Here is a 22,141-nt window from a genome sequence, read left to right as displayed (position 1 = left end):
GAGATATTATAAGTTTTGTAATAGTTTGAAATGGTTTTTATTTTTTATTCTAATTTTTATTAATATCTATATAGTTTTTTTTATGAATTTTTATTTAAGTTTTAGTAGGTTTCCTTGTCAACTGGCTGTAATAAAATAAATGTACGTTTTTAACATCTTATTTCATTTAGTGTTTATTGGATTTCAAGTAACAAAAATGTTTTGTATGATTTTGTTTTAGTTTAGTTTAACTTTAAGGGTTTGTTTAAATCACTAACCTGAGTCTTAGCCGCACTGATCTAAACCAGACAGTTTTGCTCAGGTGTTTTGCACCTATATTTATGGGTGAACACCTGTCCTTCCCTCCACGGGCTGCTTTTGGTTATGTAACTCTGTCACTAAGTTACTGTGTGTGTGTGTGTGTGTGTGTGTGTGTGTATGTGTGTGCACAGACACAGCTACTGATGGGTTAACTGTGTCTCTGTCATTGCATTAATTTTTAAAAACTGTGGGCATCTATATGTCAGCTCCTCTTACAGTCAGCAGGAAAGCGAGCAGCAGGGTTGAAGTCTCAGCGCTAGATGATAGTTACAGAGAAACAATAAAAGGTGAGAGGCCGACACGCGCTTTCATGCATGCGCTCGGACACTATTAGCTCAAATGTTCAGTTAAAGGGAGACTTTGTTCATTTCCCTCATCATTTACTCACTCAAATGCAGCACACGAGTCATATAGACTACTTTTATGATGCGTGAATGATCCTTTTTGGAGCTTGACAGCGCTTTCATCCCATCCATTTTTTTGAAGAAAGCAACCTTTAAAAGGCAGATTTTGTTACCAGAAGCCAATGAAGCGATGCGAAGTGATCGGTCTCCAATGCCAGTCTGCAGTGAACTGTGGATGCTGATTAAAAGGTCATGTGTAGGTTATTAAATATCAGCAGTCTCACCATGAACATCCTCCAAGTTTTTCTCAAGATGACGTGATGTGGACACACTTAATGTGAAATGATTTGAATGAAATGGTGCAGAAGGGACAGAACAAAGATGCATTTTGCAACTACAGCAGTCTATATGTTGCGCTTGAGGCATTGAAGAACTTTCAATCTGATATCTCTGTCTGCATTTGAACATATAAAAAATAATTAGTTATGCAATTGTATATGAAAGGATGTCATGCAACTCTTTTCAGGTTTAAATAATTTCTAGGCTGCAATATTTTGGCAATCATCTTTGACTCCATCGGGACAGTCTGATCTTCTAGGCTCATTTGCATATCATAAGCTGATTAAAAATGCCAGTGACAATGTTAGAGTTAAATGAAACATTTTTAAAGCAAATAAATAAAGTGTGGACTGGGTGTACAGCTTTACTGTTATCTTCTTCTGTTTCAATGTTGCATGCATGGTGATTTTTTGCAGTCCTTCTTTAACTTTTGTTGTTTTTTTGCTTTTAGTGCAACACCCTTCATATAGAGAGAAACAATAGTGTCAGAGATCACTGGCTCAACGAGGTCAAGTCAAAGGTCGTTAGGTTTTATAGAACCTCTACAAAAATATTTTGACAGTTACAGTTTTTCTCAGTCGCTTTGGTGCCTTTCTCACATCACTATTTACATTTGCACAGATTTTAGTCATTTGTGCACATCATAGTAGCAGTTTCTCTTTCCGTCCAACAAATTGCAAATGCTTTTGGACATGCATCAATTGCTTTCATACAACTCTCTGCTGTTTTATAACAGTATCATTTGCTTATGTCAGTCACAATTAACTATACTTGTGAATGCTGAATAGTCATTCCATATAAAACTATAGTCCTCATTTCATTGCTTGAGTCATCACATACAAAAATGTTGAACTAGTTGTCAAAATCTGTCAAAAAAAAAAAAAACAAAAAAAAATCTTTAAAAAAAAAACAACCTTTTTTTATCCTAAATTGAACAATTTCTCTCAGGTGAACCTCAGCTTTCACTGATGAGAAGGGATGTGCATGAATGATTTACAGTACTGTGTATGTTGTATGTTCAGTTTCAATATGTACTGCAATATTGTTTGTGCACAGCTCTACACAAAGGGAGTTTATGTTTGTTGTAAATAATGGTGTATTTTTTCTTTTGCACAATGCTGTGAACAAATTAGAATTGCAAAGAGCATATGCAGTAAAAATGTGAAACATACATATTCAGTGTCTTGTACTCTTTACCTCACTAAATACAATAATGTGTAACTTTACTGTAGTTTTCAAATGGCTGTGTAAATAGTATGTGCTGTCTTGAGCATTTTCAGGTAGTGTCACCAAGATCTGACTTTTTTGCATTGGAAAACATTTACAGAGTAAACTGTCATAATGAAAACATGACAAAGCCATTTGACTATCTTGTTCATAAACTATGGTGTCAGGACTTTTCATCTTGACGACACTGACACTTTCATTGACATGAATACTTGCTTTTGAGGAATGATCTATCCATTTTGTGCAAGTGACACACTTTTGCAGGTTATCAACTTTTTGCAGTTTGTACAAATTGTTTTGAGAACTGCATTAACTGTTGTGCAAATGTAAATAGTGATGTGAGAAATGCACCAAAGTGACTGAGAAAAACTGTATTTCAAAAAGATCAAGGCTTTTTGCTAATGGGACTTATTGTTTATAGTTTAATATGACACTTTCTGCAATTGCTGTGAATTCAATGGCATCTACGGCGAAACAACCTTCAAATCTAAGCTGAGTAGTTTTTGCTGCGTTTTTGGCATCCATGCCCGTTTCTTCTAATCACACAGAACAATGACTCTATTTATATTCTTACAAATTTGATAGCGGCCCAGGAATGCTTTAACACACCACAAGAAATGTTTGAAACTTTGACAGAATCAGTTTCAACAAAAATGTTTCCAAGTTTGTTTTTATTTTAATAAACACACAGAAGACAGTCTTTCCAAACTCTCAACTTCACCCGACAGACAGACAGATAGATAAATGGATAGATAAATAGATAGACAGATGACAGACAGACACACACACACACACACACACACACACACACACACACACATAGACAGACAGATAGATATAGATAGATGGATAGATGAAAGACAGACAGACAGACAGACAGACAGACAGACAGACATATAGATAGATAGATAGATAGATAGATAGATAGATAGATAGATAGATAGATAGATAGATAGATAGATAGATAGATAGATAGATAGATAGATAGATAGATAGATAGATAGATAGATAGATAGATAGATAGATAGATAGATAGATAATGTTTCGTCGCAAACGCTTTGGCGGGAACCTCCACCCCGGCCCACTCTGGAACAATGGCATTCCCCCCTAAACGATTTCCGGCAGCCCCTCCTTTTGCGCTCGCCGTTGTCCTGGTGGCATATTTCCGAACCCTACTATGACCAAGCCTTGGCTCATGAATATTAATGAGCTAATGTGCACGCCAACGTCTGCTTTCCAACCAATGAGAATAGCCCTACAGGCGGAACAGCACGGTACGTAATTAATATTCATGCGCCCCGCCTATTCCATAGTAGGATTAGCAAAGCGCGACCTGTGTTACGTGCTGACGCCAGATGTATATGAGCGCACGCGGCGGGATCTTTTCCCCTTTTAGCGCCATCAGAGCGGGAGTCTCGCGCTGTTCACTGCGCAGTAGCATCTCCGCCTCAGACAGACCTCTACTCGTCGGCTCCTCGGTAAGGACATATACCGCTGAGGGACTGCATGTCCGTGTTTATAGACGTCTTTTTGTTCACACTAGAAGATAAAGTACGACTTAAGTCGAGATTTAAGTCGTCAGGATTGGATATTTAGCGCGTGAGCTAACCGTTCAGTCAGCAGCCATTGAGACAGACTCCTCCATGATGGAGATGAAAATGGCTGTTCGTTTTTTAAATATCGTTTAAATCCAAGTTTACCCGTTAAATAAACTGCTGTTTTTAGCGTTTAAACGTTTCTTTGTTGACAGACTTGATTGGTTACAGTTGTTAGAAACGTTGTCTTGATTGTCTTTTCTCGTGTTGGTGGATGATGGTAACGTTAGTTGGTCTGATCTGGCGGGTAAGTTTTTTTTTTTTTTTTAGGGGGTGTCTCATCACGTTGTCGGGAAAATGGAAATTAAACCAATTTATTTAATTAAACCGTATTTTTTAATGAAAGTCTAATGGAGTGACGTAAATATGGCACATGTTCGGTCATGATTAGGATAAAATTATCTGATGTTTTTACGTATGCTATTTAAATTCAGCTTACTCTAACGTTTTCCTCATAAGCCTGAATCGTTGAATGGCTTTGGTAATTTCACAAGTTTTCTCTTGTTGTGAGTGTTTGGTTATAAGGATGCTGTGCTGCTAACAGCTTTAGCCGGTGGGTCTGTGGAGGAAACACGTGGTGATGTGGCCTGGTGAGAATTGACCAATGCACTGACTCGTGGATCAAATTCAAGATCATTAACCCAGTTTAAGAGTTAAACAGCTGTTTTAAATGGTAGCTTTAGAAATGCCTGGACCTAGTTGGTTAGTTTGATGTTTAATTCGTCACATCTGTATGAGATCTGGCTGGTTAGTTGCCAGAGGCTCTTATTGGATAGAATAAAGCTGTACTATTGAAGTCAGCCAGTAATATTCAATTTTCTCTTTTAATTTGTATTTTTGTCTGGCTTATTCTTTGCAAGTCTTATGTTGCAATTATTAACACGTTTATATGATTTTTGCATTAGAGTTTGATCTACAGTACAAAGTCTGTAATGCTAATCAGAATTTATTTGATAAAAAATACAGGAAAAAAACACTAATATTGTGAAATATTATTAAAATAATGGCTTTCCATTTTAATATAATTTATATCTTTGATACAAAGCTGAATTTTCATCAGCCATTACTCCAGTTTTCAGTGTCACATGATCTTTCTGAAATCATTCTGATATACTGATTTAATACTAATACTTATCAATGTTGGAAAGTTGTGATGCTTTTGAAACCTGTGATCCTTTTTTTCAGGATTCATTGATGAATAAAAAGTTAAATAGAACAACATTTATTCAAAATAGGAATATTTTCTAACAATATCAATCTTTACTATCACGTTTTATCAATTTAACATCCTTGCTGAATAAAAGTGTTGATTTATAAATAAAAAAAAGAGAAATTACTGACCCAAAACTTTTGAACGGGAGTGTATATTGCATTGCATTTCAAGGTACACATTTACATTCTTATCAGTTCTTGCTATCCCTGGGAATTGAACCATGACTTTGGCGTTGCAAGCGGCATTGCTCTACTGTTTGAGCTACAGGAAAGTTATGTAAAGCTTTTAACTTGTGTATTAAAGGGATAGTTCACCCCAAAATTAAAATTGTCGTCATTTAGGCTACTCGCCTTCATGTTGTTTCAAACATATGAGTTTCTTTCTTCTGTTGAACACAAAATAAGATATTTTAAAGAATGAGGGAAACCAGACAATTGACGGTAGCCAATGACTTCCATAGTTGGGGAAAAAAAATACTAGAAATAAATGGCTACCGTCAACTGTCTGGTTCTGATTGTTTAAAATATCTTCTATCTGACCATTTTCATTTTTAGGTGAACTATCCCTTTAATTTGTGACGAGACGGGCTTCCCTCAGTCATGAAATAACAATGAATTGTGATTTTTAGGTGTGGGAAAATCATGCACTTTCTAGTCTACTTTGTAGACCGTAAATTGCAATTTATATGAAAAAGTCTGTGGTGAATCTGTGGTGAGTCTTGGAAATTTGATGGTCATAAGGTTTGGGAACCTTAGAGAGGCTTTTTAACAAGTGCATTTAACCTTTGCTCCCAGGTCGGATAGCTTTTATTAGGATTAAAGGCGTGCTGTCAGCTTTCACTGCTGACGAATGGTTATGAGAGTCTGGAGGAAACCTGCCAGGAACTTTGTCCCGGTATCGTGACGCGCCATGATCCGTAGCTGCCATTGTTTGGGGAACTCTTGTGTGTCTGTATTGACAGGTTTCAGCTGTCTGATCTTGACGCAGACAGAAAGAGGAAGAGATTAACCTTCAAATCTGTCAAGAATGGATGGTGTCAGGTCTTCATGTTATTGATCTTCTACAGGCGAAGAGCCTCCTGTCTGTAACGATCAGCTCTTGAATGAAGTTGCTCAGTGTTGCCGCTGGAGGTCTGGACGTGGGCGTCCGAGGTCGTGTTTGATCCGACTGGCTCATAGACTTCAGATTTGGAGGCGGTGGAACTGGCTCGTATGCAGGACTGCACTAACAAATGGATCCAGTCAGATTTCGAGCTGAAGATCGAGGGTTCACACCTTTGATTATTTCTAATCTATCTCAGAAACCCCCAGGGGTTGAGGTTGAATTTCTGCCATTGAAGTTTTTTAGCGCGAGGATGGCAGTGTGTGCGAGTTTCAATGCATTTGCATCTCAAAATCCAGTCTGATTGGACATTTGGACACATCTGGATGCTTTTGACAAATGTCCATTACGTAAATAGTTAAACTAGTGCATATTGGATGTCTGAATCACGCCAGTGCAGCGGGTATACTATCACCTGACAGATAAGACCATCAGCGGCCGAATTTGGCTTGAGGCTGTTAAACATAATGGACAGCATTAACATTTTCCTTTCTCTTTCTCCTCTAGGAATCAGAAAGGTGAAACAACATGGCAGATCTCGACAAGTAAGTGCTTGTTTGTCTATTAAAGAGCTTTTATTTTAGACTGTGTCAGTAATGGTTTGATCATGTATCATTGCCCAGTTTGACAGCTAATTGGATTAACGCCCTTCTCCTTATCAGCTAAAATCTCTTTATGGCTGTTGTTTGTGCATTAAATGGCACATAATAATAACCCTCTCGGCTGATGCTTGATTAGCTTCACATGAGCAGTGAACTGATCTGTACGGTCCTAACCTCTCTCCTCCCTGTGAGACACCGAGGCCAGCAACATGTGTGCTTTCACCCTCAGTGTGGCATCCCAAGCATCTATGCAATGCCTAACACGTGTTTGCAACTCTACAGCTCTGGGTTTACTCATTCGACACGTGATACAAGCGATCGCTGCGAATCACCTGTTGTTCACCACAGGAACTTCCTGTCTCTTAAGAGCGCCGTATATGTGATGCTGTTTCACATGCACCTGTGTTTTTTATTTCAGCCGAAATGACAAATGGATGCGCTCAGCGCTTCAGGCCCTGCCTAAGTTTTAACTATGTACATAAAAGCTTGAATGCATTAGCAATTTATTTTTAATAGTAAGCTAAGCTTTTAACATTTTCAAAGAAGATCCTCATAATATGATCTCTTTTAAAAGATCTCTTAGGAGAAAGTCATGTTAACCTCATTAGAAGCAAATGCAAGCACAATATTTAAGATTTGCAAAGTTGGTTGGTAATTGTTTAAAGATGATCTCTTTTTTGCGGTCTACTAGAACAGGTTTTTATACTTGAATGTTTAAAAAAATGGCTCTATGAAGCTCCGCCTTCTGAAAAGCACTGTGCTCTGATTGGTTGGCTGGAGCAGTGTGTTGTGATTGGTCAAGCACTTCAAGTGTGTTTGGGAAATTTCCCAAACACATTAAGTCGAACACGCCTACAACCAACTCAACCAGGCCTCGCCCCCTTTTTTTGCATATGCTTTTGGTAGGAATTATTTAAATGAGTAATATTGTGATGTTCGTTCCCGGAAGAAAGACTAGGCGAGTTCAGAAACACTGACAGTGATATAGAGAATAACTCCCTTTGGAGTGACTTAGTGCTTTATAACTTTGTAGTCATTTTTCATGATCAAACGGCAACAATACACACTAAAGAAAGATGAACATAAAACATAATAGAACCCCTTTAATGTGTATTTGCAGTAAAGACCAAACTGAAATGGACCCAGCAGATATGGAGGATGTTGAAGAGGTGGAGGAAGAGGAGACTGGGGAAGACAACAGTAAAGGTATGACCTTTGACTCTTTCATGCATGTTTTTCTCCTTAAGGTTAACCAAAAGTTTTTTTTTTTTTACCAAGATAAAAATATGGCTGATAACCAATTAAACTAGGCTATCCTCCTCTGCCGGTGCTTGACGGTTCACAAAGGAATTAAAAACTATTGCCACTGATGTTTACTGATAACAAATAGTTCCACAAAGCAACTATCTGTGCATATAAATCCTGTAAAAACAATATATTGTTTGAGTGTGACTACCACTCGAGAGGACATGTTGACTGATCCACTTTATTTGCATTACAAATCATCACAACCAGACCAGGTTTGTGCATCATATGTGGCAGTGATGTCAGATTCTCAAAACCATAAAGCAAATATGTAACAAATAAAAACCATTATAAAACGGCGGTATTTTATCACAAACGATGTGAAAAGTAGGTACAAGTGTAGCTTTAATGCTTTTAAAGCAACATCTCGGTCTTGAACCGATTTGCTAAAATGAATCGGAATTCCTCCATTGAGCTTATTGTGTCTTTTATTGTTTCGAGTCCCTTTGCTGTTTTTCTTCACTAGGCTGCTGTGTAGGAAAATTAAATGCGTCTGTCATGGATTCCTATCGCTGACACACACACACCTGACAGTCGATCACAGTCATTAGGAAGAGGCTGTGCGCACATTAGCGCTGGCACTTTTTGTGTTGGGTAACGTGATATCAGTCAGTAAACTCAGTGACCTTAGCTGTGTTTAGCAGCTGGGCAGAGTATTAGCGCAGCTCAAAGCGTGTTTAATATCAAGTAATACGGGCATTAGATGTGTGCTTGCTCTCTAAAGATTGGTGCTCTGTCGCATTGACCTCTCCTGTGTTTTCCGCTTTATTTTTGGGATGAAAAGTGCATCTTTTTTTGACCCTTGGTGAAGAAGGTGCCCTAGTTCTGAGAGTTGTTGATTGGATAATACAGGCATCACACTCCACCCCTGTCATTGTTTGATTCTTCCTGCTGTCATTTAACAGTTATGTTTGTTTGCTCTGATTTTAGCACGTCAGCTGACGATGCAGATGATGCAGAACCCCCAGATTCTTGCGGCACTGCAGGAGCGATTGGACGGACTCGTGGGATCTCCCTCAGGGTACATGGAGAGGTATGTGTGAACGCACCCACACACACACACACACATATCCAGAGCACAACTTCAAATAACTCTCTTGTTTCTCATTGGCTGCATCTGATTTCCCTACTTTGCTAACGCCGAGTGAACTAAGCGTTTCTAATTTTGGCCAGATCCTCTTCTTGCTACTTTGCATCAGGGTTGAAAATTAACGGGGGCTTTGCATGCCATCAAAATGAATAAAAATGCTACAAATTCTAGATATGAGGGGGGAAACTGCCTCTTTATTAGTTTATTTTTAATGAGATTTAATTATTTAAAGTGCTGTTTTCCCTGAATATCAGCACAATTGCAAATGGGATGTTCATTGAATTGATGTATAAAGTTAATATTGAGTGAGTTAAATTTGACAATATTAGGGGGCTTTCACACCAGAGGAACGTTACCATAGTTCCTATTACCAGGGCTCCAGACTAACTTTTCCACTGGTTGCACTGGTGCTACCAACTTTCTCAGTTGGTCGCACCAGCATATGATTTGGTCGCACCTTTTTTTTTTTCTTTTTTTTTTTGCTACATGCCATGGGATTAATCAATGCATGCTGATGAATAGTGGTTTTAATGGACCAAGGCTAGCAAATGCTTTCTGTGTTGCAGCAGAAATACCTGTAATATATTAATTATCATTGCCAAATTTCAGGATTTTCATGGATTTTGGACAGTAATTTTAATCTGTAATTTTAAGCATTTTACAATTGAATTATATACAATCTATCTATTTACATTTGAATCATATTCTATCTATCTGTCTATTATCATCTTTCTATCTTTTAAAAATCATTAAACATTCAAATGTATGCATTACATTTTAAAAGATTAGAGTATTATAATAAACTGATACAGATTTTTCGTTATCAAAGTTTATAGTTGTAACAAAAAGCAGAAATCTCACACTCCTTACCTTCTGCATTTTATAATAATTTCCTTTTCCTCTGTCGAGCGATCATGAGAGTAATCGCTCGACAGAGGAAAATATAACCGCTGAAAAGACGTAGGAGGAAGGGGCTCTGTGTTTCGTGAGACCATTTTTATACGCCTTAATTCATGAATTCGTAATTGGCGCGTTTCACCATAAGTGTGCAATGTGCGTGACGTCTACGTTCGTCAATGAATAAACTGCACGTGTCTTGCGGAAGAACATTGTAGACGGAACTTCTCTCCGTTAATGTCTATGGCGAGTCACGCAGGCACTGGGCTACTCCGCAGCCGAGACAACCCCGGGATAAAATAGTCCGAAAATAAACACTTATTATAGGCGTACCGTAGTGATTCAGAATAAGTCAAAAACACTGTTTGGAAAATGGATTCATGATGTAGCCTACTCGTTCATTTTGAACATAAGTTACGGACTGCAGCAGCTGATACAACGGCGTTCTGTTGCTCAAGCGTCCACTCGCACAAATGCGACCACAACATTTTAACTCGCACATTCTCAAAAAATGGTCGCATATGGGACCAATTTGGTCGCAGTTTGGAACCCTGCCTATTACTATTGGCAGTTGTCCCCACTTTTTGGTGTGTTCGCACCGCAAGTACTGGGAATGATCTTAGTTATAACTTATAAGAACACCTTTTTGGGCACTAAATTAGTTCCTACTTCAGAGTAGGGTCTAACCCAGGATAACAGGAACTACCGGTGACGTAAATGTGTTGATTGGCCACTTTTAAAAAGCTGTGTAGACAGTTTACATATACCCCACGAACATGGAAAATGGCGATAGAACACACATGCAGAAAGCTTATGTTAACAGCATTTACCTGTCGCCTTTGTCTGTGCCGTTGTTTATTTCTCAGCCTCTGAGATGTAGCGCTGCAAGACAAGTTGTCGTAGATATTGTCTCTTTGCCTCTTTTCTCTTTCAATTGCATAACTTATGACTACATTCCATCTCCGTTATCACCAAAACTACGACACACAGAAACACAGCTCCGACCATAGCATCCTCCATGCTCTAGTTGTTGAATGCCTGGCTTAAATGACGTCACTGTTAGCCGACTTGCGTCACTTCAGAGTTCCTATTAGCTGTGCAAATGCCTATAACTACCTGTTATGAAAGCCCCTAATGTCAATATTGTCTGTTTTTGCTTTACAAATGATAATAGTTCCAAACAAATCCACAGCAGAATTGTTTCTAGCAGAACAAATAGTGGTGTTTCATTACTCAATGTATCCAGATCATTTTGATTAATAACTTTTCTTATTATTCTAGTTGAATTTCTTTAAATGTAAGAATTTGGCATAAAAGATGTAAAATGTAAAAACTGCCCTTTATAAAGGTATTTAAAAAAATCTGAAAATCCATTGAAGTGGGCTGATATTACATCATGGAAAAGTTCATTTTTTTCTTGTTTACAAAACTATAATTCTGAGTCATTCATGAATTATTCATTTGCCCCTTGTGACCTCATGTTGTTTTGTTGTCTGCGCAGTTTACCAAAGGTGGTGAAGAGACGCGTTAATGCCCTTAAGAACCTCCAGGTCAAATGTGCCCACATCGAAGCCAAGTTCTACGAAGAAGTCCACGAACTGGAGCGAAAATACGCCGCTTTGTATCAGCCTCTCTTTGACAAGGTGAGACTCATTTCTGCTGTCCATTTCTTTCATCCAGAAGGAATAACGTTGGTTTTATTCTTGTAAAAGGTGCAGTTTAAGATGAAACCTCTTGCTGTTGTGTACCAGAAGACAGTACAGAATGTTAAAGCCGTTATATTGACCTGCTGCTTCAGCATTTCTAACTGTAGCAAACACCATAGTGTTCTCCAGTGCTGAGATCCTGTGGTCAATCGAGGACACGAGACAAACAGCAGCCAAAGAAATGTCTTCCAGAAAATAAAACCTGAGCTGGAACTGTTTATCCTCTCCCATAGCACTTTCTCTCTCCCAGAGGAGTTGTGATGTCTGAGCTCAATTAAAAGACAGGGTTCTTCAAGATATTAAAGCCTGAGAACATTGCTTTAGTTGCGTAAACTATTTAAATCTTACAGCATAAAGTTTGCAGTTTATTCTGGCCAATTGCTAACCACTAGGGGTGTGACGAGATCTCGTGCCACGAGATCTCGTGCCACGAGATCTCGCGAGACTAAATATGACGAGATTTCTCGTCGAGTGAAAAAGCTGTCTCGCGATATCCCCATTAATATTCCACCGCTACACTCACATTCGCCTAAACTATCGTTTTGTTGTTTTTATAAAAAAATAAAAACCATTATAAACTAATGCAAAAGTCTGCTCTGCTCATCCAGCGCGAGTTGCCGTTGCAATCAGTGCAGCACGAATCACAGTTCACTGATCGCGTGACGATGGCGGAGGATTCGTTGCGCAACAGACTAAACGTCTGGTAAATGTCTTATCATTTAGAATGCGCGCTCAGCACCGCTGCTCCCTATACGCGCGGTCACGAATTTGTAAGTGAAAGTAAAACACAAGCTCCCTGATGTGCATTGCGCACAAATTAGGCTGCATACATAAAATAATCCGTCTCCCAATACCCATCTCTGGACTGTTTATTTGCGGCTCTGGTCTCTGTTGGCACTGCGAATATTGAGAGAGCACTGTAACGTACAAAGGACAACAGACAAGGGAGGCTCCGTTTCTGAACTTATAATCGGAACGCAAGAACAACTGTAGAGACAAACAGCCTCGTTTCTCTCGGCCTTTTCCGAACTCACCGCATTAACCCTATAACTGCCGGTGCAAAATAAAACCGCAATTTCACAACAATTATAAAGAGTCTGTGTGCTAACTTTGATTATGGTTGCACTCGCACTTATTGTTTGCACTTAATAAGACTAAGAGAAAACAGTTATTTATTTTTGTTATTTATACGGTTTTTATTTCTCTGTTAAATGTGTGTTAAAAGGAGTTCAGTTAGGAGGTCACACACAGCCTCAATCAGAAGTTCTGAAAGCTCTTAAATGTACAGTAAGGTCTGAAGAGACTAATGTGAAATTATACAGGAGAAAAGCCAGTCAATAAAAACCTTTTACAGTGCTTGAATATTGTTTTCTTTCAATGCATTTGATAATTCATACTCATAAAGTAGACCTGAAATGACATGCATTAGAAGATTATTAGTTAAAACATTGAAAAATGCACCTGCATACTATTTTTCCAGCCATGAATTTTGTCATTGAGGATTTCTGAAAAATTGTGCAAAAATCTCGTCTCGTCTCGTTCTCGTGAACCCAATCTCGTGTCTAGTCTCGTCTCGTGAGATAAGCGTCTCGTCACACCCCTACTAACCACCTATACTATTATATAACACGCACATTTCAATTTGTTTTAGTTAATGATGATAATGCTACTACCTGGACCTAAAGATTCTGTGAATTAGCCTTGTATTGTTTAATGGAAGTTTTGACATCTTAAAATGCTTTTGAACTTTTGTGTCTTTAGCGGAGTGATATCGTGAGAGCGTCATACGAACCCACAGATGAGGAGTGCGAGTGGAAACAAGATGAAGAGGAAGAGCTGACAGTAAGTAAGCAGGTACAGGTGATCCATACCTGCATGCTCTTCAAATGCCACCTCTTATATCATTCTTGTATAATGATTTATTCTGGCATAACTTGACACTGTCTGGCTCTTTGCCTTTATCAGGAGGAAATGAAGGAAAAGGCCAAAGTGGAGGAAGAGAAGAAAGATGAGGAAAAGGAAGACCCTAAAGGAATCCCAGAGTTCTGGCTCACGGTTTTCAAGAACGTCGACCTTCTCAGTGAAATGTTGCAGGTAGGGAGAGAGCGGCCAAACGTGGGCTCGAGGGAGTGATTGTGACCGGAGTAGTGTTCAAAAGCAGGTCGTGCATCATGGGAATTTACAGCGAGTGATTTCTCTTTGGAAAATCTTGGTCTTGTCGTTGCTGCCATCTAGTGATGTGAAAGTGCACCCTGCAACTTTTTTTTAGCTAATTATACAGGCATCATGAAACTGCATCATATGACTTTCCTTCCAAATATTCAGTTTCTATCAGGAATTATCGCAGTTTTATCAGAACATGAAACTTGGGCTAGTTGATTGGATTATTATAGTTAACTAAAATAAAATATTTTAATAAACAAACTTATTTTATTCAAGGTAGATGACAAAGCAACGTTTCTCATTTTCATTTGCTCTTGCGTGCATTTTTTTTTATTATGTGTTTTTTTTTTATTGAGATTAATAAGTGTTTCTGTTTATTTTTTTTCTGTCTAGGAACATGATGAACCAATTCTCAAGCACTTACAAGATATTAAAGTCAAATTCTCTGACGCCGGCCAGCCAATGGTGAGCCTGAAAGTCGTTGTTTTCTGTGTGATGTCTTTAAGCTCAGTTCACTCACTGTTTTGTGTGTTTGGTCTCTTTTCAGAGTTTCACATTAGAGTTCCACTTTGAGCCCAATGATTTCTTCACACAAACAGTCCTGACAAAGACCTACAAAATGAGGTCCGAGCCAGATGAGTCCGATCCCTTCTCGTTTGATGGGCCAGAGATCATGGGCTGCACAGGGTACGGCTCAACTTTCCACTTGAACTCCATTGAGGGCATTGATACGCCAATGTTAACCTGTGAGACTGGAGACTGAATATCTGTGTTTTCAGATGCACGATCGACTGGAGTAAGGGCAAGAACGTCACACTGAAAACCATTAAGAAGAAACAGAAGCATAAGGGACGTGGCACAGTTAGGACGGTCACAAAGACGGTCCCCAATGACTCATTTTTCAACTTTTTCTCACCACCTGAAGGTAGAAAATCCTCAATTATATATTTATTTAATTTTTTATCAGAGTTGTTTTTGCTGATAATGACATGGTCTAAACTCTCTTTTCTTTAATTTTCTTTCCAGTTCCAGAAACCGGTGAACTGGTGAGTAAACCTTTTTTTTTCTTCTTTTTTTTTGGCCATGAACATTTTGTAACTTTATTCTAAATTTGGAAACATTTACAAACAGGTTCTTTATTGGCATTGATGGTTCCATGAAGACTGTTTAACATCCATGGAATCTTTCCATTCCACAAAAGATTCTTTAGAATTTTAAAATGTTCTTTACACTACGAAAAAAAGGCTCTTTTTAAAACTGCTTACTAAAAGATTCTTTGGGAACCATAAATGCTGCTTTAATTTAAGTATGCATGGTGATTCATCTGGGTGAATAATCTGATATTTTGGCCAGTAACCATGAAATCTCGAGGTTATATATCAGTGTCTGATGGTTTGTTTTTGCTGTGTGTTTAGGACGAGGACTCGGAGGCGGTGTTAGCAGCAGACTTTGAGATTGGTCACTTCATCCGCGAGCGCATTGTTCCCAGGGCGGTGCTGTACTTCACTGGGGAGGCCATCGAAGACGACGATGATGACGTGAGTGAGCAAGACATCCTTTGTCATAAAGTGAAATGCTTTATTTCCAAACATCTGACCTCTGTGTTTCTGTTGTGTTCGCCAGTATGACGAGGAGGGAGAGGAAGCCGACGATGAGGTTAGTTTTCATTATGGTGTTTGTTTTTAGCATCCTAACGCCCTCGACTGTTTGTAAACTCTGTGTTTGTAATTTGCAGGAGGGTGAAGAGGAAGCCGACGAGGAAAACGATCCAGACTATGAGCCCAAGGTAAGAGTCCAAATGTCTATCAATGCTCCTCAAGGCAGTCTGATACTGAGATCTCAACATACAGAATACATACGGTCACCTCCAGTCATGAATCTCCGCCTCTCAAATGCTAATTCTCCTGGCAAAAAACATATTCTTTGATTTATTATTTTCTAGTTCATTCACAGCTGTCCTTTCTTAATTCAAGAAAGAAATCCAAATTGAGAACACTATTGTTTTCTTGCCGAGTAGATGACAGACTGCAGTGTTGGCGTCATCTCTGTTTGGCTGTTATTGCAGGAGCGCTCAGACCTCTAACCCTGATTTATAAATACTACAGCGCAGCTCTAAAACTTCATGCGTCAATGTTGAAAATATCCCGCCCTAAAAGGGTCAATTTGCACAGTCCTTTTCCTATTTTTCACTTAATCTGAACATATGCATCAGTATTTGCTCCAAGAGGTCAATGTTCAGGATGGGATTTCTAATGAATGGTTTTCCTCTGGCATTACTGACTGACTTGAAGGGCTGCACGATTTGGGGGGGAAATCTAATTACGTTGTTTTTTTTGTCGATCAATATGGCATAGTAGTAATAAAAATGACTAAAACAATAAGGAATATTACTATTGTAAAAATAGAGCAGTTAAGAAATCAACTACATTACCACTGTAAAAATGGCAATACTTATATTTTTGGTTCTTAATTTCACTCTGAAACACTTAAAATCAAAAATAACAATATGGCTTATTGCGATTATTTCGACTAATCGTGCAGCCTTGCCTCCTTTTTTTATAATACTAGAATATTATACAAATCGCTGTTCTGTGTGAGTGAAGCATCACTGCACGATCTTCTCAGCATCCGAGGCGTTTTTCACAAACTTCTGTCAGCATGTCAAAGTTCTGCTCGTGCATCTCATCCTTTCTTAACCCTCTGGGGTCCTTCATTTCAGAGTCACACTCAGGACCTTCGGGTCCAAATGGGCCGGAAGGGTGGGATTAATTATTTTTAAAAAATCATCTTTTTTTTTTTTTTTTTTACTTGTTTTTATAATATTTTTTCTTTTCTTTTTTTGGTGCTTTGAGAATTTCAAAAATAAAAATGATTTATAATTAATATTAATGCAATAATTATGACCCATTTTTTCCCCATTGAATATAATAGAATTTTTTTTAAATATTTTTTGTAAAAAAATTTTTTAAAGCTGTATTTCATTTTAGAGTCAAGCCTAGGCCTCATGAAAGCAATTTTTGAAATGAGATGGATGCCATCTGGTGGACAAACTGAGCATTTAAAAAATTCAAAACCCATATGTACCGTATTTTCCGCACTATACGGCCCACCGGATTATAAGGCGCACCTTCAATGAATGACCTATTTTAGAACATTTTTCATATATAGGGCGCACCGGATTATAAGGCGCATAAGATACTGCAGTCAAACGTTTGACTGGGTTTGCGTTATGCATCCACTAGATGTCAACAAATGTCAACAAAACAGTCAGATAAAGTCAAACTTTATTAAGCGCTCTGACAACTCCGTTCACTCCCATGGTAACGTTGTTCAAACGTTAAAGGAAAACTCCGGTCAATTTTAACATTGATTGTAAATTTGGAGTGCTGTCAGTACAGATAACAACGACACAAACCGGTGTTGCCTACACAGTGTTATCCTCTTTTTAAAATTTGCACCCTGTTGACTTAAACGGGACAAGTTTTAAACCTGCTTTTAGCCTCTTAACAACCTTAATGTGTCATTACAAGTGCACAGCCATGTGAGTGAACACGGTGAATCTGACTGGAGTAAATGTGAAAGATATGAATAAAAATGTTTATTCAGCCAGCTCACATACCCGTATTTTCTTCCTGTTTTCGGTCGAAGTCCACAGTAGGCGATTGTCGAGTGCGCGCGCGCGATCATTGGTAACTAAGCAACAGTGGAGACTCAGACTGTCAGCCGATGACGGTGCTGTATGGTGTTCTGAGAATATCAGCTCAAATGGATAGTTAATCCGAATCAGATGTTGAACACACGGAGGAGATTTGATCGCGCGCGCGCGAACTCGACAATCCACTACTGTGGACTTCGGCCGTAAACAGGAAGTAAATACGGGTATGTGAGCCGGCTGAATAAAGAGATTATTCCTGCCTTCGTGAAAGCTCGGATCACAGTTGAGACTGATATATCAGCCCAGGCATCCACGATCCATTGGCAGATAGTGGCGCAAGTCGCCCGGCGCTGTCTCCCCGTCTTGGTGAACGCGTGTTCACCATCCATATATAAGGCGCTCCGGATTATAAGGCGCACTGTCGTTTTTTGAGAAAATTAAAGGCTTTTAAGTGCGCCTTATAGTGCCGAAAATACGGTAATCTGAATTTATTAGTGTGTATGTGTATAAAAGTGTGTGGATGTGTCTATTTTGCACTCTTGATGTTTTATAGATTCACCCCTTCACTGTTGTGTGGTTTTTTTCTGGACCGTGGCTGATTTGTAGATTGTACGCACAAAAAAACTCTGTATTTTCACATTTTTGCCAATTTCCCATTCATTTCCTATGCCTATCCAAATGGACCCGAAGGTCCTGAGTGTGACTTTTTTTTTTTTATTTACAACCACTTAGACTATTCAAATCCTGTCCCCAATTTTTTTGGGTGTTCATATACCAAGTAACAACAAAGTCACCAAATTTCGGACCATTCCGATAACGCTATGAAAAAAAAAAAAAAAAAAAAAAAAAATATTTAAATGCTTCGGGTCCATTTGGGCCGAAGGACCCCAGAGGGTTAAAGCATGCACTAAACCACTCTACATTGATGTTCAATTAGTCAAGAGTAGAAAAAGATCGACTTTTGTAAGCGACGACATAATTAACATGTTAACTTTTCAAGCACTTTGGCACCTTGTGAGTTCCTCTCTAAATTTCTCCTCACTAGGTGTAAGTGATGTCTGTAGTAACCCTGCCCTGGTAGGTAACGCTCCTGAATCCGTGTCCCTCCCTGACCCTCCTGTTGCGTTTTGAATCCCTTCCCATGATTCCACCCCATCCTCACACTAATCACTAACACACTCGGTTTTGTTGTGCTTGTTTTTTTTTTCATTCTTTAACCATTGTGAGTTGGCATTAGCATCTGTATTGTTTCTGTATGTTGAAGCATCCGGTTTGCTCTCCAAATTAAACCCTGATTTGATTTGACTTGTTGTCTGCTGGAGTCTTTTCCCGCTGGGGGTGGAAAAGACCGAACGCACTCGTTCTGTCATGCCATTGGTGGAGCCCGGTGTCAGTCATTGCTGTGCCATCCCTAGGGCCCTATGAAACCTCATCCCCCTCATTTTAATGGTTCAATTAAATCATGAAACTTACAATTCAAGAAACTTTTTTTTTTTGGGCTAGTCACTTTAAAGGTGATCTACGTAACTTTTAGCGGCCTCTAGTGGTGATGTTTCAGATTGCAACCAAATTTTACAAGAGTGCTCGTGCTCGAACTCATAGACAATACCGTCTATTACGCAAATATCTTGGCGAATACTAGACGGATTCGGCGAGCACCGAGCTCGTTGGGACCATCTAGTCGAGCTGAAAAGAACCATATAAATTCCATAGTTTTTGGTGGTGTTTTCGCGGAGATATTAGCAGAAAACCATCGGGCGCGCTGCAAAATTGCGGACGCCGGTGACGTCACGATCTCAGAAGAAAATTGCTCGTATCTCTGGAACGCAAAGACCCAGAGAGCTCAAATTCAGGGGAGGAGGTCCCAGGGGAACCCTTGCCCGAACGCTAGAGTGGCGGGCCTCGGGGATGCCCCCTACCGGATCGCCGTTCGCTGGGACCCCCGATTTCGAACGGCTATAACTCGGGGAGCCGGGCGAGTTGGACCTCGGGGGTGGGCTCGTTCGAAAGGCCCCGTCCAGCACTACGAACGATCAGAGTCTTGGGAATATTGATCAAAGATTGACTGAGATATAAGCCGAAAAACGTGTGCCTTTAACCGGACGTAACTCCCTGACCGTCTACAATAGACTGTATATAAGGAGAGAGGCTCGGGAGCGCGCATGCACGTCACATCCGTTGGATTTCGCGGTAAATCCGACCCGGAGACTTCACATAGAAATAGGAATACTGGCCTTCAGAGGTAATAGCAAAACTCGACAAGTGGATCATTTTAATGTGTGATTACAACCCCTTCACACACAGGCAATAAAAAAAGGATTCATTTTAGTAGAAAAGTTACATAGAGCACCTTTAATTCTGTTCCAATTTTCTGGATTCCGTTTTAATGGTTTAATTTGATTAATAATAAAAAATATATTTAATCAAGATATAAGTTTTTAAATAATAGGAACTTATGATTTCCTTTTTTCCCCAGAAATTGTTTCAATGTTTCTAGATTCATGGTTTAACATGAATGTTTATAATTAAATGCAATCAAAAAATGATTCAGGCCGAGGTGTCCGCATCGTGTAAATCATAGGGCCCTGTGTCTCCTCAGTTTGTGGCCGTGTGATTTGATTGGCTGAGGACCCAGCTGTTGGTTTTACAATTGAAATGGGTTTTGCGTGCATGTATTGTAACTCTCCCTCCTTCTTTTGGTGCTTTACAGAAGGATGCCAACCCCCCAGAGGAGTGCAAACAGCAGTGATGGCGGCGCCCGCCTCCTTCAGGATCCCCTACACTGTAACGGCTTCAAACAAACATAGTTACTTACCGCCTTACAATGTTTTGTATTTTTCTTGGTAGAAATAATTGAAAAATAAATAAAAGGGTTTCAAGATTTTTGTTACAAAAAAAGAAAAACAACTCCTATTGGGAGCCGTTGCTCATGACGCATAGTATTTTACTAGACCGGTTTCTTTCTTTCGTTTTCCTTTTCTCTCTGTATCCATGGTTAGAATGCAGAAAATCCCTCAAAGCATGACACTTGTTTCTTCACTGCTAAACTAGTTGGGTTCTCGTGAAGTCTTTTGTATTGCTCTTAGACAACAGCTGTGGAAAGACTGTCCAGTTTACAGGAAAAGTGATTCCTTTACGCTCTGAGCAACCAAAGCAGAGGCACGAGACCGTCCGTCTCGACAGGGTGGCACAAAGGTGCTCGTGTGTTCAAACCCCCGTGTGTAATCAGGCTAAATCATTTCTCGGTTAAAACATTCCACTATTTTTCCGCTTAAGGTTCAAAGACTTCAAAGTGCAAACTGTGTTTTGTCGGTGGTGACTGTACATTCCACATCTGTGTGAAGGAGTCCGTCCTTCAGTAGACGCTCTGCTTGCATGACTGTTTTTTTTTCTTTTTTTCTTTTTTTTTTTTCTTCTATGAGCACTTTGTACTTTGTCATGTGTTGGTAGCGTCTCTTTCCAACGTCGATTAGACCAAGCGCTTAACGTTACGCTGGCTTGCCGTTATTCAGGTGGGTTCTCTGCTCCATGCATCTCTCCAGAAGGCACTTACAATGATCCCAACGACCTCATTGGAGGATTAGACTTAGAATGCGAGAACCTGATTGGAGGAGCCAGTTATAGTTGGTCTCTGATTGGTTTGTTTCTGAGCTCGGCCCTGAGTGATGTTTGTTGAGGAGTCTGTGGTGACACGCCACCCTCTGTTTGGCAGGCCTATCACTGTGAAGGGGTGCGACCGACTGTGTGTGTGTGATTTTGTGTGTGTGTGTGCGTGTGTGTGCACTCAGAGGAAGGTCTTCGTCTCCTCTCACTCGTAGCGCAGCCCAGCAGGTCTGAAGCAGATAGAGCAATATTTTCACTCCGAATCCCCGAACGCCGCAGTATCCCGTGTCTCGTAGCCCCGGCTCTGCACATGTCTAGCTCAGACCGTGTGGCTCGTCGATTAGCAGCGGGGGTCTTTCTGGTTCCCCTCAGCAGCTGTTGTCAAAGCAAAATGCCATGCTACAAAATACTAATGTACTCAATAACTGTACGTGGATGTATATTCATGAAAAATAAATTGGTAAAATGTGCAAGCCTTGGTCTGTCTGTTTCTTTGCATGTATAAATCCACACACCAATATTTGAAATAAATGTAAAGTTATTACCGGAAATTACCTCTGCAATATGGAAACTTTAAGTTTAGCTGTAATTGTCAATGTCATGATGGTCATGTGGTAATTTTTGTAAATATTTGTGATCATTCATTGAGCCCACTAGGTGGCAGCGCTGAGTTTAAATTCCCTAAAGTTATTTAGTTTGACGACTCAAATGATTGCATGTCAAACTTGATCATTTTAAGAGATCAAATGGTAAACTTGAGTAACCCATACACTTACCTAATGTTGCTAGAAAGATAATCTCACTTGTTTTAAATCTGCAATGAATGAAAAAAATAAAACCAGGAAAAACAAATTGCACTTATCCTTAATTGCTTTTTTTATTTTTCGTTTCAGTCTTATTATAGGAGATTGTAGATGCTTATTGATTTGAATCAAACATTACAGTAGTTTATTAGCACCGTTTTATATCTACAAAAAAGTTTCTGCCTTAAATTAAGTGCA

The 22,141-nt window shown here is 39.3% G+C and overlaps 1 protein-coding gene across 2 annotated transcripts; it reads left to right on the top strand.

Moving 5' to 3' along the window:
* Nucleotides 1–3,560: 3,560 nt before the first annotated feature.
* On the top strand, nt 3,561–20,444 carry nap1l1 (nucleosome assembly protein 1-like 1). Of its 2 annotated transcripts, none has more exons than XM_056245288.1 (15): nt 3,561–3,688; nt 6,627–6,664; nt 7,842–7,927; nt 8,957–9,059; nt 11,515–11,656; nt 13,481–13,561; nt 13,685–13,813; nt 14,276–14,347; nt 14,430–14,569; nt 14,662–14,807; nt 14,909–14,928; nt 15,298–15,420; nt 15,506–15,538; nt 15,618–15,668; nt 20,248–20,444. In XM_056245288.1, exons 2-15 carry the CDS (start codon nt 6,648–6,650, stop codon nt 20,284–20,286), a joined length of 1,182 nt encoding a protein of 393 aa, XP_056101263.1. In that variant the 5' UTR covers nt 3,561–3,688; nt 6,627–6,647; the 3' UTR covers nt 20,287–20,444. The 2 variants fall into 2 exon arrangements, with proteins under 2 accessions (XP_056101263.1, XP_056101262.1); XM_056245287.1 differs by having other exon boundaries at nt 13,481–13,573.
* Nucleotides 20,445–22,141: the final 1,697 nt, after the last annotated feature.

This window comes from Rhinichthys klamathensis, unplaced genomic scaffold (assembly GCF_029890125.1).
Source record: "Rhinichthys klamathensis goyatoka isolate OS25496 unplaced genomic scaffold, OSU_Roscu_1.1 h1tg000029l_1, whole genome shotgun sequence".
In the NCBI taxonomy this organism is placed as follows: Eukaryota; Metazoa; Chordata; class Actinopteri; order Cypriniformes; family Leuciscidae; genus Rhinichthys; species Rhinichthys klamathensis.
Note: the sequence above shows the minus strand (reverse complement) of the source record. Positions and strands in the feature narration are given on the sequence as shown.